This window comes from Odocoileus virginianus, chromosome 25, assembly GCF_023699985.2.
Source record: "Odocoileus virginianus isolate 20LAN1187 ecotype Illinois chromosome 25, Ovbor_1.2, whole genome shotgun sequence".
Taxonomy (NCBI): Eukaryota; Metazoa; Chordata; class Mammalia; order Artiodactyla; family Cervidae; genus Odocoileus; species Odocoileus virginianus.
In genome coordinates this window covers 13031429-13049430 of record NC_069698.1, presented here as the reverse complement: position 1 = coordinate 13049430, position 18002 = coordinate 13031429, and the positions used below count along the sequence as shown (strand labels likewise).

At 38.6% G+C, this 18002-nt stretch overlaps 1 protein-coding gene and 1 non-coding gene across 2 annotated transcripts; both read left to right on the top strand.

Moving 5' to 3' along the window:
• The first annotated feature begins 584 nt into the window (after nt 1–584).
• On the top strand, nt 585–1576 carry LOC110144043 (olfactory receptor 5K1). Its single transcript, XM_020903861.2, has one exon. It carries the CDS (start codon nt 608–610, stop codon nt 1574–1576), a length of 969 nt encoding a protein of 322 aa, XP_020759520.2. The 5' UTR covers nt 585–607.
• A 7848-nt stretch (nt 1577–9424) lies between these two features.
• TRNAC-GCA (transfer RNA cysteine (anticodon GCA)) lies at nt 9425–9496 on the top strand. The gene has a single exon. It is a non-coding gene; the product is annotated as a tRNA-Cys (tRNA).
• The last annotated feature ends 8506 nt before the right edge of the window (nt 9497–18002 follow it).

Genomic DNA, 18002 nt, shown 5'->3' with positions numbered 1-18002 from the left:
CAGCAACTGAAAGGGAAGTAAAAGTCTTTGTCACTCAGTCATGTCTAACTCTTTGGGACCCCATGGATTGTATGTAGCCTGCCAGGATCCTCTGTCCATGAAGTTCTCCAGACAATAATACTGGAGTGGGTAGCCATTCCCTTGTCCAGGGGATCTTCCCGACCCAGGGATGGAACCCAGGTCTTCAGCATTGAGGGCTGATTCTTTACCAGCTAAGCCACCAGGGAAGCCCAATTAATACCTATTGCTGACACCTAAATTACTCACCTTTACCTAAACCACACAGAGAACATTTTTGTACTGAATCTTCCTCTCAAGACCTCAAAAGCCATCTTTGTCCATCTAATTGGACGTTTTTCTTGAAAATATGCTGGGAAAATGTTAAATAACAAGCTTAAAAGGTAAGAGCTCCTGGAGATTGATACTCCCCCAGATAAAGTTATGCATCCAAAACCACCTAACTTATGAAAGCATTGTGGAAGAAGCTCCTTTCTCTTTTGGGGGAGCAAAACCCCTTGAGAGTTCAAGAGTTGAATTGGGCATACTATAGATTACTACCTCATTTCTCCACAACTTTTTTTTTCCCCCTTCAACAGAGGAGTCAGGAATGGCTAAAGAAAATCATACCATAAAAAATGAGTTTATCCTCACAGGATTTACAGATCACCCAGAGATGAAGACCCTTCTGTTTGTGGTGTTTTTTACCATCTTTCTGATCACCATGGTTGGCAACCTTGGCCTGATGATACTGATTTCAAAAGAGCATCGTCTACACACACCAATGTACATCTTTCTGGGAAACCTCGCTCTTGCAGATTCTTGCTGTGCCTGTGCTGTGACTCCTAAGATGTTAAGGAACTTCTTTTCTAAAAACAGGATGATTTCCCTCTATGAATGCATGGCACAATTTTATTTTCTTTGCACTGTTGAGACTGCAGATTGCTTTCTCCTGGCAGCAATGGCCTATGATCGCTATGTGGCCATCTGCAAACCACTGCAGTACCACACCATGATGTCAAAGAAACTCTGCATTCAGATGACCACAGGGGCCTACATAGCTGGGAACCTGCATTCCATGATTCATGTAGGCCTTCTATTGAGGTTAACTTTCTGTGGATCAAATCACATCAACCACTTTTACTGTGATATTCTTCCTTTATACAGGCTCTCCTGTGTTGACCCTTACGTCAATGAACTGGTACTATTTATCTTTTCAGGTTCAATTCAAGTCTTCACAATAGGTAGTGTCTTAATATCTTATCTCTACATTCTCTTAACCATTTTCAAAATGAAATCCAAAAAGGGGAGGGTCAAAGCTTTTTCTACCTGTGCGTCCCACTTCTTGTCAGTTTCATTATTCTACGGATCTCTTTTTTTCATGTACATTAGACCAAATTTGCTTGAAGAAGGGGATAAAGATATACCAGCTGCTATTTTGTTTACAGAAGTCGTTCCTTTACTAAATCCTTTTATTTATAGCCTAAGAAATAAGGAAGTAATAACTGTCTTGAGAAAAATTCTGAAGAAAGAAAAATCTCAGAAAAGTTCAAAACAAATGACGTCTACTATAGCTTAATTGTTCAAATGCAGAAAAAAATTCCAAGTGAAGTTCAGTTCAGTTCAGTTGCTTGGTCATGTCTGACGCTTTGTGACCCCATGAACCACAGCACGCCAGGCCTCACTGTCCATCACCAGCTCCTGGAGTTTACCCAAACTCATGTCCATTGAACTGGTGATGCCATCCAACCATGTCATCTGTTGTCATCCCCTTCTCCTTTTGCCCTCAATCTTTTCCAGCATCAGGGTCTTTTCAAATGAGTCAGCTCTTCGCATCAGGTGGCCAAAGTATTGGAGTTTCAGCCTCAACATCATTCCTTCCAATGAACACCCAGGACTGATCTCCTTCAGGATGGACTGGTTGGATCTCCTTGCAGTCCAAGGGGCTCTCAAGAGTCTTCTCCAACACCCCAGTTTAATTCCCCCAGTTCAATTCTTCGGCACTCAGCTTTCTTTCTACTCCAGTGCTCACACCTATACATGACCACTGGAAAAACCATAGCCTTGTCTAGATGGACCATTTTTGACAAAGTAATGTCTCTGTTTTTTAATATGCTGTCTAGGTTGGTCATAACACTCCTTCCAAGGAGTAAGCGTCTTTTAATTTCATGGCTGCAGTCACCATCTGCAGTGATTTTGGAGCCCCCCAAAATAAATTCAGCCACTGTTTCCACTGTTTCCCCATCTATTTGCTGTCAAGTGATGGGGCTGGATGCCATGATCTTAGTTTTCTCAATGTTGAGCTTTAAGCCAACTTTTTCACTCTCTTCTTTCACTTTCATCAAGAGGCTCTTTAATTCTTCTTCACTTTCTGCCATAAAGGTCGTGTCATCTGCGTATCTGAGGTTATGGATATTTCTCCTGGCAATCTTGATTCCAGTTTGTGCTTCTTCCAGCCCAGCGTTTCTCATGATGTACACTGCATATAAGTCAAATAAGCAGGGTGAGAATATACAGCCTTGACATACTCCTTTTCCTATTTGGAACCAGTTTGTTGTTCCATGTCCAGTTCTAACTGTTGCTTCCTGACCTGCATACAGGTTTCTCAAGAGGCAGGTCAAGTGGTCTGGTATTTCTATCTCTTTCAGAATTTTCTACAGTTTATTGTGATCCACACAGTCGAAAGCTTTGGCATAGTCAATAAAGCAGAAATAGATGTTTTTCTGGAACTCTCTTGCTTTTTCGATGATCCATCAGATGTTGACAGTTTGATCTCTGGTTCCTCTGCCTTTTCTAAAACCAGCTTGAACAGCTTGAAATTCATGGTTCATGTACTGCTGAAGCCTGGCTTGGAGAATTTTGAGCATTACTTTACTAGCATGTGAGATGAGTGCAATTGTGCAGTAGTTTGAGCATTCTTTGGCATTGCCTTTCTTTGGGATTGGAATGAAAACTGACCTTTTCCAGTCCTGTGGCCACTACTGAGTTTTCCAAATTTGCTGACATATTGAGTGCAGCACTTTCACAGCATCATCTTTTAGGATTTGAAATAGCTCAACTGGAATTCCATCACCTCCACTAGCTTTGTTCGTAGTGATGTTTCCTAAGGCCCATTTGACTTCACACTTCCAGGATGTCTGGCTCTAGGTGAGTGATCACACCATTGTGATTATCTGGGTCTGAAGATCTTTTTTGTACAGTTCTTCTGTGTATTCTTGCCACCTCTTCTTAATATCTTCTGCTTCTGTTAGGTCCATACCATTTTTATCCTTATCGAGCCCATCTTTGCATGAAATGTTCCCTTGGTATCTCTACTTTTCTTGAAGAGATCTCTAGTCTTTCCCATTCTGTTGTTTTCCTCTATTTCTTTGCACTGATCACTGAGGAAGGCTTTCTTATCTCTCCTTGCTATTCTTTGGAACTCTGCATTCAAATGGGTATATCTTTACTTTTCTCCTTTGCTTTTCACTTCTCTTCTTTTCAGATTTTTGTAACGCCTCCTCAGACAGCCATTTTGCCTTTTTGCATTTCTTTTTCTTGGGGATGGTCTTTATCCCTGTCTCCTGTACAATGACATGAACCTCCGTCCATAGTTCTTCAGGCACTCTATCAGATATAGTCCCTTAAATCTGTTTCTCACTTCCACTGTATAATTATAAGGGATTTGATTTAGGTCATACCTGCATGGTCTTGTGGTTTTCCCCACTTTCTTCAATTTAAGTCTGAGTTTGGCAATAAGGAATTCATGATCTGAGCCACAGTCAGCTGCTGGTCTTCCTTTTGCTGACTGTATAGAGCTTCTCCATCTTTGGCTGCAAAGAATATATCAATCTGATTTCAGTGTTGGCCATCTGATGATGGTCCGTGTGTAGAGTTTTCTCTTGTGTTGTTGGAAGAGGGTGTTTGCTATGATCAGTGCGTTCTCTTAGCAAATCTCTATTAGCCTTTGCCCTGCTTCATTCTGTACTCCAAGGCCAAATTTGCCTGTTACTCCAGGAGTTTGGGTAAACTCCGGAGTTGGTGATGGACAGGGAGGCCTGGTGTACTGCGATTCATGGGGTCACAAAGAGCTGGACACGACTGAGCGACTGAACTGAACTGAACCAGGTGTTTCTTGACTTCCTACTTTTGTATTCGAGTCCTCTATAATGAAAAGGACATCTTTTTTGGGTGTTAGTTCTAAAAGGTCTCAGAGGTCTTCACAGAACCGTTCAGCTTCTTCAGCGTTACTGGTCGGGCATAGGCTTGGATTACCGTGATATTGAATGGTTTGCCTTGGAAACAAAGAGAGATCATTCTGTTGTTTTTGAGATTGCATCCAAGGACTGCATTTCAGACTCTTTTGTTGACTATGATGGCTACTCCATTTCTTCTAAGGGATTCCTGCCCACAGTAGTAGATATAATGGTCATCTGAGTTAAATTCATTCATTCCAGTCCATCTTAGTTCGCTGATTCCTAGAATGTCGACAATCACTCTTGCCATCTCCTGTTTGACCACTTCCAGTTTGCCTTGATTCATGGACCTAACATTCCAGGTTCTAATGCAATATTGCTCTTTACAGCATCAGACCTTGCTTATATCACCAGTCACATCCACAACTGGGTGTTGTTTTTTCTCTGGTTCCATCCCTTCATTCTTTCTGGAGTTATTTCTCCACTGATCTCCAGTAGCATATTGGGCACTACCGACCTCGGGAGTTCATCTTTCAGTGTCCTATCTTTTTGCCTTTTCATACTGTTCAAGTGAAAGTACACAGAGAAAATGTACAAATTTCATGTAATATATTAAAATATAACACAATCAACTTACACAGAAATAGGTAAGGTAGGAATGTCTTAATTCAAAACAACAAAACTCAAAACCAAATTTTGAATTAATTCAAGAAATAACACAAGACTTCACTGGTAGTCCAGTAGTTAGGACTTCACCTTCCAAGGAAGGTGTGTGGGTTTGATTCCTGGTTGGGGAACTAAGATTCCATATGCCTTGCAGCCAAACAAACAAACAGAAAACAGAATCAATATTGTAACAAATTCAATAAAGCCCTTAAAAAATGGTCCACATAAAAAAAAAAAAATCTTAAAAAAAACACCAAAACAAAACACAGTACATTGCCAAGATCATGGATTGTTTCAGCATCAGGGATTATCAGCACCCAAAAGAAAAACAGCAATTATATCACAATAAAACTGGAAAAAAAGTTCTTAAATTGTCAGAAAGAAAAAAGGAAGAATAAAAACAAAATTAGCAGTTACAAATATAAAGGGTAGCTCTATTAATCCTTAATAGCAAGTGTACATTAATAATTTGGCATTTAAGCACTCCAGTTAAGCTAAAAGGGCTTAAGGACATATGAAGCTTTAACCCATGAAATCACTTACAACCATTTGTGATAAAGTTGAGGCAACTGATTTGAGGAATCACTTTTAATAGCATGGTGTAGTTAGAATAGAGGTACTTAGGAAATAAAGGTGTGATATAAAAGTGAATACTAAATTTCCAAGTTGACTTTCCTATCAAGTTGTGTAATGAAACATGGAATGTCAATTTTTAAGGGTAGTTATCTTTACAGACATTTCTTTACCTCCATATATATATGCATAATGATGCTATCACATAAAGTTCCAGGCAAGCAATCAAACCTCATTTAGGATTTGAAGAGTGTGTTGCCAGGGGGTTAGAATAAATTTTTCTGTCCACCTTCCTGAGACCTGAGGAAGGAGTTCAACAATGGGGACACTTACTACACAATATGGAAACATGAAGAAAAGTATGCTTCTTGAACTGTAACTAGGGCTTACATGAAACTTTTTTTCTTTTCCTGCTGTAAAACCTGAAGTTCTGGAAGGTAGGTAGAACTTCATGACCTTCATGTGACATAATGAAAGAATTTCTTTCCAGTTATTTATTCAACATAGATCTATAGAGAACCTGCTAGGCAGAAGCCCTGCTTTAGGTGCTAGGATAATTAGTTCCCAAAATGCCAGGTTTTCCATCTTTTTAAATAACAGAACATTGTCATAACTTTAATGACTAACTTCTTCCAAGAAGGACTCTAATCAAGTAAAAGAAATTCCCCCTTCCACCTTTTCTCCTGATGCTCTGAGGTCACATCTAAATTACCAGGTCAGGTTGTAGCTATGGCCCAGCCTAGCTAGCCACCCAAGACTGACTTCACATGGAAAATCAACATGTTGAGTGTATTTAGAGAAAGTGGCAGGCATGCAAGTACAGTATACTAATTCCCTAACTCATGAATACAAAACTATAACCACTTAGTTTATATTCGTAATTTCCATAAAAATCTAATTCAGCTCATCCCATGTAAGCAAAGACTTCAAGATTGAAAATGGAGACATTTCAAGATTTCCTTTGTTGTTTCAATCTTCCTACCCATTTTAGCTCCTGCAAAATTGCTCTGAAGTCCGCATTACTTGCTGATGCAGATATGTTTTATCAGTGAAGCGACTCACTACCTGGTTTCAAATACTGGTTCATGACTGAAGCTGATGAAGCTTCAGGGAGGCAGAACAGATGCTTATAGTCCATTCACCTCTATAAATCATACTAAATGTTAGAACTTTATGTCTTCAGATTAATATCATAAATCTCAGGTTACATTTTTAATCTCTCAAAATGGGACTATATTTGGACTATGTGTAAGGGAGAAAAAAATGTGTTTTATTAGGCAATTGTTCCTGCACCAGAGAAAATAAAAGACCTCATGGAAACCTTAAATGTTCCTGAGTCTTATGTCTTTCAGAAATTTAAAATTGACATTGTAAATTATTTCTATTAATTTGAAGTTTTCATTAATTTTTTACTAAAATACAGTTTTAACTAAATAAAGTTACGACTATCTCATTTTTTTTTCCAAAGAGGGTAAACTTGTTAATGGGATTAGGTTCATTCATTACTTGAAAAAATGTTTAGGAACTTCCCTGGTGGTCCAGTGGTTAAGACACTGCACTGCCACCACTGGGATTGCAGGTTTGATCCCTGGTTGGGGAACTAGGATCCCTTCTGTACATGGCATGATCAAAACAAAAATGTTTAAGGTATCGGTAGTATACACTGGGTATTTGAGGTAGGAGAGGAAGTATGTTGATACAAAAACAACATAAATATACAATATAGCATAGCATATTAACTATATTCAAAAATATTTCATGTGTAAATACTTAATAGGTACAGTCTTAACTTAGTTTAATCTCCTTTAGCTCACAAGTACAAAGGTTATATTTTGCTACAAACATTTACATTGTACTTGTTTCAGCAAAAATTCACTCATATTCTATGGATCCTGTAGTAATAGAGAAATAATTTGCTAAACTTCAGAAAATTAAACTATAAAGATAATTTTTAAATGTATGTAACATAACTATACTTAAAGGTAAAATAAAAATTTTAAGAAATTAAAGAAATTTAAAATATATGTAACAATCTTCTTTATGACTCTATAATGACAAGATAATATGTTTTAAAATATTTCTTACAGAACTACTTAGTGGTTAACTCTTCAAATCCTTAAAAACCAAATATCTCTTGGACATTAAAAGGATAATAAAGGAATATTATGAATAATTCTATGTCCATAAATTTGATAACCTAGATGAAATGGACCATTTCCTTGAGAGATACAATCTGTCAAAACTCATACAAAAAGAAATAGACTATCTGAATGAGTTTAGATTTATTACAGAAGTTGAATCAATAATTAATTAACCTTCCAAAACAAAAAGCACCAGGCCCAGAGAGGTTCAACTAATAAGTTCTACAAAACATTTAAGGAAAAAATCATACCAATTTCCTATCATTTCTTTCCAAACATTGTGGCTGAGGGAATGCTTTCTAACTCATTCTATTAAGCCAATATCACTCTAAAACCAAAACCAGACAAAGACAATACAAGAAAACTATAGATTAATACGTCTCATAAACATAGATGAAAATTTTTCAGCAAAATATTAGCAAAGTGAATCTAACAATATATTAAAAGTTATACACCATAACCAAGTGGAATTTATTTCAGGTATGCAAGACTGGTTCAATATTTTAAAAAGCAATTAATGTAGTCTATTACATTAGCTGGTTAAAGAAGAAAAATTACATAATCACCTTAATAGATGCATAAAGAATATTTGATAAAATTCAACATCCACACATGATAGAAATTCTAGTAAACTGAAAATGGGGAAAGATGTCCTCAACTGAGTAAATAATATCTACATAAAACCTACAGTTAACATCAAACTTAATGGTGAGAAACTTGAAACTTTCCCACTTAGATCAGAAGCAGAGTAAGCAAAAGCACTGTAGCTTTTCAACATTGTACTGGAATGCTAGCTAATGCAATGAAACAGGAAAAGAAAATACAAAAGGATCTTGAAAAATTTGAATTACAATGGCAGAAATTTTTAAAAGTCAATTTGTGTTAAAAGATAAAGCTAATCTAATATTTTAGAAAGTAGAAAAAAAGGATTGAAGATTAAAAGAAAAAAGACAAGGAGTTTATATAATAGGAGTTGTCATCATCTTATCATATAATAGGAAAAAATAAATGCTACTTGGGAAATATTTACATAGTAATAAATACAAAAAGAATTCACAGGATGATTGTGAAGTGAAATCATGAGACAAAAGAAAACAACGATTAAACCCGAGAGGAGTGACATAAACCCGAGAGGAGTGACATAGAGCTACAGAGAAGTGTTCAATTTAAATATTTAATGTTCCTATTGGCCATTTTGATGTTCTCTTTGGAAAAAAATACTTATTTAGTTTTTCAGGCTATTTTAAAATCAGATTGTTTTTTGTTTTATGAGTTTTTCATATACTTTAGATATTAACCCTTTACTGGATATATGGTTTGCAAAAATGTTCTCTCACTGTGTAGGTTGTCTTTTCATTTTGCTAATTGTTTCTCTTGTGTGCTGAAGCTTTTAAAGAGACACTCAACATCACTGATCATCAGGGAAATGCAAATAAAAACCACAGCCCTGGTATTACCTCACATCTGTTAGAGTCTTATTATCAAGAACACAAAAGACAACAGGTGCTGGCATGCATGGTATTGAAAAGCAACTCTTTTACATTGGTGGTGGAAATGTAAACTGGTCCAGCCACTGTGGAAAACCCATGGAAGTTCCTCAAAAGACTAAAAATAGACTTCCTAATCCAGCAATTCCACTTCTGGGTATATATCCAAAGGGAATGAAAATAAGACTTTAATGAAATACCTACACTACCATGTAATGATTATTACAGCTTTATTCATAATAGCCAACATATGGAGACAATCAAGTGCTCATCAATGAATGAATGAGTAAAGAGAGATGTGTTACATACACACAATGGATTATTTGACCCTAAGCAAAATATTGTCATTTGCAACAGTATGGATGGAACTTGAACACACTGGGCTTCCTTGGTAGCTCAGATGGTAAAGCGTCTGCCTGCAATGCGGGAGACCCAGGTTCGATCCCTGGGTTGGGAAGATCCCCTGGAGAAGGAAATGGCAACCCACTCCAGTACTCTTGCCTAGAAAATCCCACGGACAGAGGAGCCTCGTAGGCTACAGTCCACGGGGTTGCAAACAGTCGGACACAGCTGAGCAACTTCACTTAACACATTACACTGAGATAAGTCAGACAAAGAAAGAGAAATACTCTATGTTATCACTTATACACAGAATCCAAAAAAGTCAATCCTGTAAAAAACAGAGCAAAATGATGGTTACCAGGGGATTAGGATGGGGAAGGCACAGTGGCAGTGCTTAAGGCTACAAACTTGTAACAATTAGGGATCTCATGCGCATAGAGACCTATGCACCATATAATGAATATAGACAATAACATTGTACTATAATTATGGAATGTGATCAATAGCAATCACATCACAATATATAAATATTGAAGTACACACTGTTATACAAAGTTACATGTCAAATTTATTCAATAAAAATGTTTAAATAATTAAACTTCTGGAAAATAATTTTGTGTCAAAAAGTAAGAAAAAAGGCCTTATTAACTAAAGGAGAAGTTTTTTTTAATAAGAGAAAAGTGATATCATAATATATTATATGGCATAGATATTAGCAACAAATATATATTCAAATGAATAAAAATAATGACTACCGATTTAACCAAAGTGGTGATTTAACTGTACTGAGAGGGTAAGGAGAGTGAAAGAGTGTTCTCTGAGGAGGGCTGTGGTATAGTGAGACAGCTATTATCTTCCTCTACAGAAACATCTAGAACTAAGAAACTATAAAAAGCAGTATAAGCATATCACTTAGAAATACAAAAATGAGTCTAGAAAAAATTTAGGAGAGTTGAAACTGGTTGAGGGTTGGGAAGCGCAAAATTGGGGTGAAGGTATAGATGCTATTTTATTATTATAAGGCATTTAAAATTATCTTATTTTTGAAATGCTGCAAATTATTTTGATAAAAATAAAAGAATTTTAAAACATTGGTAACATTATTTTAAACGAGTCTTTTGCTCCTTTCCACTTCCAATGTTTATGGTAGAAAATTAAATTAGCATTTTTGAAGAAGGGTATGTTCCAAACATTTGAAATTCCAAGCTTTTTTCAGTCTCTGTGTCCCTCAGAAATTTGCAGCGACATGGATGGAACTAGAGGAAGAGAAGTAAGTCAAAGAAAGACAAATGCTATGTGGTATCACTTAACACGTAGAATCTAAAATATGACACAAATGAACTCATTTATGAAACAAAAGCAGATTCACAGATATAGAGCACAGTCTTAGCTGCCAAAGGAGAAGGGGTGTGGAGGAGGCATGGATTGGGGGTTTGGGGTTAGGAATGTAAATAATATTATATACAGAATGGATAAACAGGGCCCCACTGTATAGCACAGAAATTGTATTCAATATCCTGTGATAAAGCATTATGGAAAAGAGGAGTAAAAGAATGTATGGATTGTATAATAGAATCACTACACTGTACAGAAGAAATGAACACAACACTGTAAATTAGCTTTACTTCAATAAAATAAATTTTTAAAAAAATTAACAGAAACTCCTTGGGAAAAGTATATTATTACAAAAAGTGGCAAGAGAATATGCATCATAAATGCCAAGAGAGGACCTAGAGGAAAGGTACATATTAAATGCTGCATATAAAGCATGAAAGAATTCTTGGCCAAAGGTAAAAAATGACTCTTTAGGCATCTAATAAGGGTAAGACTTTGAAAACGGCCAGGGCAGGCCTAGACAAGAAGCAGAGCTGGCCTGATGCAGCCACAGATTCTGAAATACTTGCAACTTTGGGGTATGCTGGGCTCCTGTGGGGATAAAACTTCTTTACCATCTCACCATGACTTACATTCCAGTCACTTATTATTGCATGGCCCCAAAACTTGATGACTTAAAACAACAACAATCACTATATTATATCTCCCATGGTTCGGGGTTGACTGTACTCACCCAGGCAAGTTCTTGTTCAGTATTTTTCATGCGGTTGCAGTCAAACAGTGGCTGGGGCTGCAGTCATCTCAGAAGCTCCTTCAGTTGTATGACTGGCCGTTGATGATAGCTGTCAGATGGGATCTAAGCCAACATGTGGCCTCTCCTTGTGATCAGCGTTAAGGGTTGAATTTCTGGCCATAGGATCCTTACAGGCATAATCAAGTGAAGATGAGGTCATTAGGATGAGCCCTAAACCTAGATGACCAGAGTCCTTTATAAAAAGGGGACACAGATATGCAGAGGGGGGACAGCACAGAGGCACAGGGAGAATGCCTTACGAAGATGGGGAATTGGAATGATGCACCCAAGTCAAGGAACAGCAAACTGTGCTAACAAACCACCAGAAGACAGAAGTCAGTGAATGATTCTTTTCATAGGTTGCAGAGGGAGTGTGGCCCTGCCAACACTTAATTTCAAACTTCTAGCCTCCAGATCTGTGAGATGACACAATTCTGCTGTTTTAAGCCACCTTTCTGTGGTACTTTGTTATGGCAGTGCTAGAAAACAAGACACTTGGGTTTCCTGACAGCATGGCTACTGGGTTCCAAGAATATACCAAGAGAGCAGGGAAGGAGGGCATGACATTTTGAAGGCCCAGCTTTGGAAGTCACATAAGAGCAATCTTTGAGACAGTCACTACATTTTACTCATTTAAGGAGAGGGGACAGAGTGTCAATGCCACTCTATAAGATGTGCTTGTGGAATGAGATATACGGTGTTGGCCTTCACAATGTATACAGTTTACAAGAGCTTCCCTCACAGCTCAGTTGGTAAAGAATCTGCCTGCAATGCAGGAGACCCGGGTTTGACTCCTGGGTTGGGAAGACCCCCTGGAAAAGGAAATGGCAACCCACTCCAGTATTCTTGCCTGGAGAATCCCATGGACAGAGAAGCCTGGCAGGCTATAGTCCATGGGGTCACAAAGAGTCAGACACAACTTAGCAATTAAACCACCACCACCACCACAAGATTTGAGGAAGAGTTGAGAAGGATATCAACAGCTAGTTTGAAGGGAAAACATTAAGAACTGCTTAGTCACTTATTCTTTGTAAAATATGTTCTTCTCCGGATAAAGAGGACTGTTGTGAAACAAAAAAACAAAGCAGTCAACACCAAAGGAATTCAGCTTCTCAGATATGGAGTTTCTCAGATGTTCCCATGCTCCCAATAAGCCAAAATACTACAAGAGAGGTACAGTTATCATCACCCTGTGACAAGTAAGAAAATGAAGCAAGCCCAGGATGGCTGAGTCACCTGTTCAGGGTCCCATAGTAGAGTCTGTGTCCTGAATCCCAGGATAACTGCAAAACCCGCATCTCACCTATCATGTAAGAAGTCACATGAAAGACCTGAGCAAAGATCATCCTGAGGGCTACACTGAGTGGTTCAACCCATGCAGTGTAGAGCAGCATGGTACTTTTTATTTACTCTCCAAGATTTAAAAATCAGGAGAATATTTATGAAAGCAAAATTTAACTTTGAGAAACTGGGAGATCTGGCAATAATTAGTTCTTCTTATGCCACCTACCTGGTCTCTTTGAACATTTGAACACGTAACTTAGACATTACAAAATACTGCTTTTCATCAGACTTCATTATTTCAATTTTTTAGGAAAAACATTCACCAACTTGCTACTATAAACTATAAAAAATATTGATTTGAACAATTTCTCACTGTCTCAGTTCACCTTTTATAGTGAAAATGTTAAAAAGGAAAAAAATGAACAAAAATGCCCAGAAGGGGTAATTTATTAGGTAATATATAGTTATACATAGTGTGTTTTTTTTAAAAAAAGCAAAATAACCAACAATAAACAAGCTAAATACATCAATTCCATTTTTAAAAGGAAAATCTTACACAGTAGATGACTGCTGAGCTGTAAGTCCTTTTTTTAAAAAAGTGTTTTATTGGGCAGGATTTTAGGCATGAACTTGATAGAAATATGATGGAACAATAGTCAACACAATTCATTTTAAGCAAGTATATGTTATCCTTTTATTAAATATGAGCATATTGTTTCACTTAAATTATTTTCATGCTTTTTTAATAACTTTATGTTTTGTTTTTGCTGGTGAATCTGTATCAATCCCAAGGAACTAAAGGAACAAAACTAGTTAGTCCTGTTTAATGGATTAACAAGAAAGTAAATTCTATTTTACAAAGGAAGGAAAGAATGTTTATGTTTATGTGGGGAAGAGTGTATTATCAAATTAATATGCTTATTTTGGAGATATGAGTCATTGTATGCTGATATGACTTACAGATATATTTTGAAAGATTTTTCTTTAGAAGATAAGGATAGAAGAATACATGTGTCATATAGAAAGTCTGAGATAAAAATCCGAACATTTTTATTAAGGAAAAAAATTACTGGGAGTTTTTTAAACTATGATTTCACGGAGAGATATGCATCTGTGTGAAACTAGTTCTTCACAAAACCAGAGATGGAAAATGAAAGGTAACACACCCTGTGACACTGATGGGCATGCTAGGGCATCTAAGCACAGGTGCTTACATCATCTACAAAGGGGGAAGCTGGATCTATATTTAGCAAGTTTGCAATAAATCTGGAGATTATTATAATAAATCTATAATAAACCCATAACAAATAGACTGAAAGAGTTGCTTGAGGTTATCACAGTTAGGGATGACAGGACAAATTGGTTTATCCATCTCTGGATAAAGATTAGCTATATAGAGATTATCTCTATGAGTAGGCAAAGAAATGTAATTTGAGGGGCTCTAAACAATTCTCCTAGTCAAAATATTTCTTCATCTCCATAGCAACGACATATTCCACCATTAGAATGTTGAGACACACATGGTGAATAGATTTTATCTTTCCTGACAAGTGAGCAAGTAAGAGCATGACTGAATGATTAGGGATGCTGTTCAGGGATTCAGAAATGAAATGTGCTATCCTCCCCTAGTTTAGAGGCAGCCCATGTTCCACATGACTTCCATGAAAGTAGGGGCGCACCCTGCATCCCCAGGGCCTACTGCAATGCCTGGCACCAGCTGAGGTGCTCAAACACTATATGAAGAAAAGCAGGAAGGAAGGGAGAAAGACAAGATGCAAAAAATTAGGATTACGGTCTTGAAAGTCCAGGTGTTAAAATGGAAATAACTTCTTTGGAAAGCGTGACTCGTTTTCTCAGTAGCGTAAAATCAATTCAATCTATTTTACAAGCTATTCAGCAGGAAAGAGCCCAGAGCGGAGGAATGAGGCACAATTCTAGGAAGTGGTTCCTCTCACACACCAAGGCAAGCCCGTGCCCTAAGTATGATTCCTGGAAGACGGGGGCAGCCTGGGGCTGCCAGGCTGCACAGAAGAGTCAGTGCTGGATGTGGCAGGGAGCAGGGCCCTGGAAGCAGCTATCTTAGTTCTGTGCTGGCTGAACACACGGTGTGACTCCCCAAAGAGTGCGTCACCTGAGTACTCTCTTAAGAATCTCACGTTGCCACAGGAAACAACATAAGGCTGAAATTCATCACAAGAGGTCTTGCAGGGCCAAGTTATGAGCACCAAGGAGATGACGTTTTTTGCATAATTTCCTCAGCAACCTGAGGGCTGTTACCTTCTCCACTGTCTCCTCTTCATCCCTTCCCGTAAAGCATGTCATCTCTCTTCCTGTCATCATCAGGAAACCAGGTACTGAGTTTAACATTCTCTTAGTGTCAGAAATTATACAGAGAGACACACAGTGAAGAGAAATACACAGACACAAGCTCTGCTCCTCACAAATTTATCTAATGAAAGACTAAAACGGAGAAGGAAATGGCAACTCCCTCCAGTACTCTTGCCTGGAGAATCCCATGGACAGAGGAGCCTGGCGGGCTACAGACCTTGGGGTCGCAAGACTCAGACACGACTTTGCGACTAAGCCAGCTAGGACATTAAAAAAGGAAAGAAAACGGTATAGGTTCTTTACAGTATATAAATTGAATAATATTAAATAAAATTAACTAACACACATGAGTTCTGTGCTGAGTTGTTTCAGTCGTGTCCAACTCTGTGCAACCCCAAGGACTGTAGCCTGCCAGGCTTCCCGATTCATGGAATTCTCCAGACAAGAATACTGGAGTGGGTTTCCACGCCCTCCTCCAGGGGAATCATCCCAATCCAGGCATCGAACTCCATGCCTCTTACGTCTTCTGCATTGACAGGCGGGGTATTTACCACTATTGCCACCTGGGAAGCCCATAATTAACTCATATTAATTGGCTAATGTAATTGACTAATATTAAACTAAATAGGACTTCATTCTTCATAGTACTTTTCCCTCTCAATTTTTTCTTCTATTTAACTAAACATATTTAAATATGCAGCCCCTACTTAGAGGAAGCTAATTTTTGAAATAGATTTATTACTTTCTTCCTGAGGAAATACACACTAAGAAAATAAGTCTTATTCGAGGACTGATGAGAGGAAACGAATCTCAAAATTTAATAATTATGTGTCCTTCTATGTACTCACATCTGAAAAAATGGGTATTGTGGTTAACCAGACTCACAAAGTTAGTTCATATATTTCAAGAAAAATAAGACATTTATTTATTGATTCATGCATCATTCAATAAATATTTGTTAAGCGTTTTATTATATACTAGACACTGTGCCAAGCACCATATACTATGAATTAAGTCAAACAAGACTTCTGCTGTCTTAGGTTTTAGGTAATCCAAAGAAGGAAAATGTTAAAACAAAATTATTACTGTTTAATAATGCTTAACAGGATTTAAATGTAATGTATTCTATGACTTCAGTCTTGTTTTATCAGAAGCTCCATGTTCCATACTGAGATGTTAGACCCCTCAGCAGGAGCTGCAAGGGATAGTCTAAAAACAGATCTTGTAGCATTTAGTTCATCAGTCCCCTCAAAGATCTGTAAGTGCCTTGGGGAGTCATCAGAGTTTGGAGAAATAGGAAACAGACGTCTCTGGGGAGCTAAGCTGAAGGCTCTGGGCTTTCCCGCGTCCCACCCGCTGTGGTGGGGAGGGGCTTGCCTCTCCCTCACTGCTCAGTCACTTGAGAAGGGACACGTGTCCTCTGGAGCTTGAGGAACCTATGGAAGAATATCTGATTCACCCTTGAAAAGTTAAAAGCTGTAAGGGCTTGGCTAGCTGAGGCTGAGGCAGCGAAGCAGCGAGAAGTCAGGTTGAGTCGGGAGAGACCTGCATTTCCACTGTCCAGGTATCCATTAGCCGTTCCCGTCACCTGAGGACTGAATGTCTTCCCCACAGAAGGAGCTGACCTGTGGCCCCAATAAAAGAGAACTCCTAAACAACCCGGAAGCGCCAGGGCCCCAGCACAGAGGAGCCAGCCTGCCAGGAAGCCAGCCTCTGAAGGGAGAGCGGTGAACAGAGCTGGAGGAAAGACACGGACTTCTCACGCCAAAGGAACCGCACCAGAAAAGTCTGTGGAGGGCGGGTGTCTGAGAAACTCCCCACAGCGGCCTTTAAAAGAGAAAGAGCAGCGGTGTGCTCCATAGCCCCGAGGTCAGAGGACGCCCGAGGCAGCCGCACAAAGCTGTACTTGTTCCTAGTCTACCCTTCCCACGGTTGACCACAGAGGAGTGACCGTCTGAGGAGGACAGGTGACTGAGGGCGGAGAGAAGAGGCCGGTCAAGCCTCCTCGCGGCCGGAGGCAAAGCTACACCAGGAGCGCGCGGAGTTCCAACTCGGAACGGCGCTTTAGTTTTCATAGCTCACTGACTAGCCTGGGATGTGATCATCAGACTGGACCGAACTGCTTTGGGTTGCTGTCAAAAAGAACTACTTCATTAATTATTTGTATGTGCTCAGGGGCTCCGTCGTGTCCGACTCTTTGCGGCCCCATGGACTGCAGCACGCCAGGCTCCTCTGTCCGTTGGATTCTCCAGGCAAGAAAACTGGAGTGGGTTGCCATTTCCTACTCCAAGGGATCTTCCTGACCGAGGGATCGAACCCATGACTCTTGCGCCACTAGTATCATCTGGTAACCCAAAAACCTACCCTAGACTTTATTGACATGTGGGAAGAATGGATCAGTGGAGCTTAAACAGAGCAATGATAAATAGAGTCACTGTCAAACTTGGACTTTACTGCCTCCCACGGTGAAGAAATTCAGAGCGCTGTGATAACATAAGAGGGAAGATTAGCCCATGATAGATGGTCAGGAAAAACTTCGCTGAAGAAATAAATATTAAGTAAATTTTGATTAGAAAAACAAATAGGAGTTCTTCTAACCAAGGCAACAAAAAATGTTAAACATTTTCTTGTACAGCACTTCCCATGAAATGTGCAAAAATCACAAAAGCCTAAGTGATTAAGTTGACAAAAAAACTGCACCCTCTTCTTCTGTTAGCTCAGGGGGGGAAATCTCAAAGTTATCTTGAAGGATTCCTTACAGAGCTTTCTCTCCAAAGTATTGAGCTTGAGCTCTTGTCTATCAGTTCAATTTCTTGCATAGATAACCTAATTTCATGTATACACTGTAAAGTAGGCTTTTCTAATAATTTCAAGGGTGATC

Excerpts from the sequence above, each read along its gene's own strand:
- LOC110144043 (XM_020903861.2), top strand. The coding sequence starts at position 608 with ATGGCTAAAGAAAATCATACCATAAAAAATGAGTTTATCCTCACAGGA.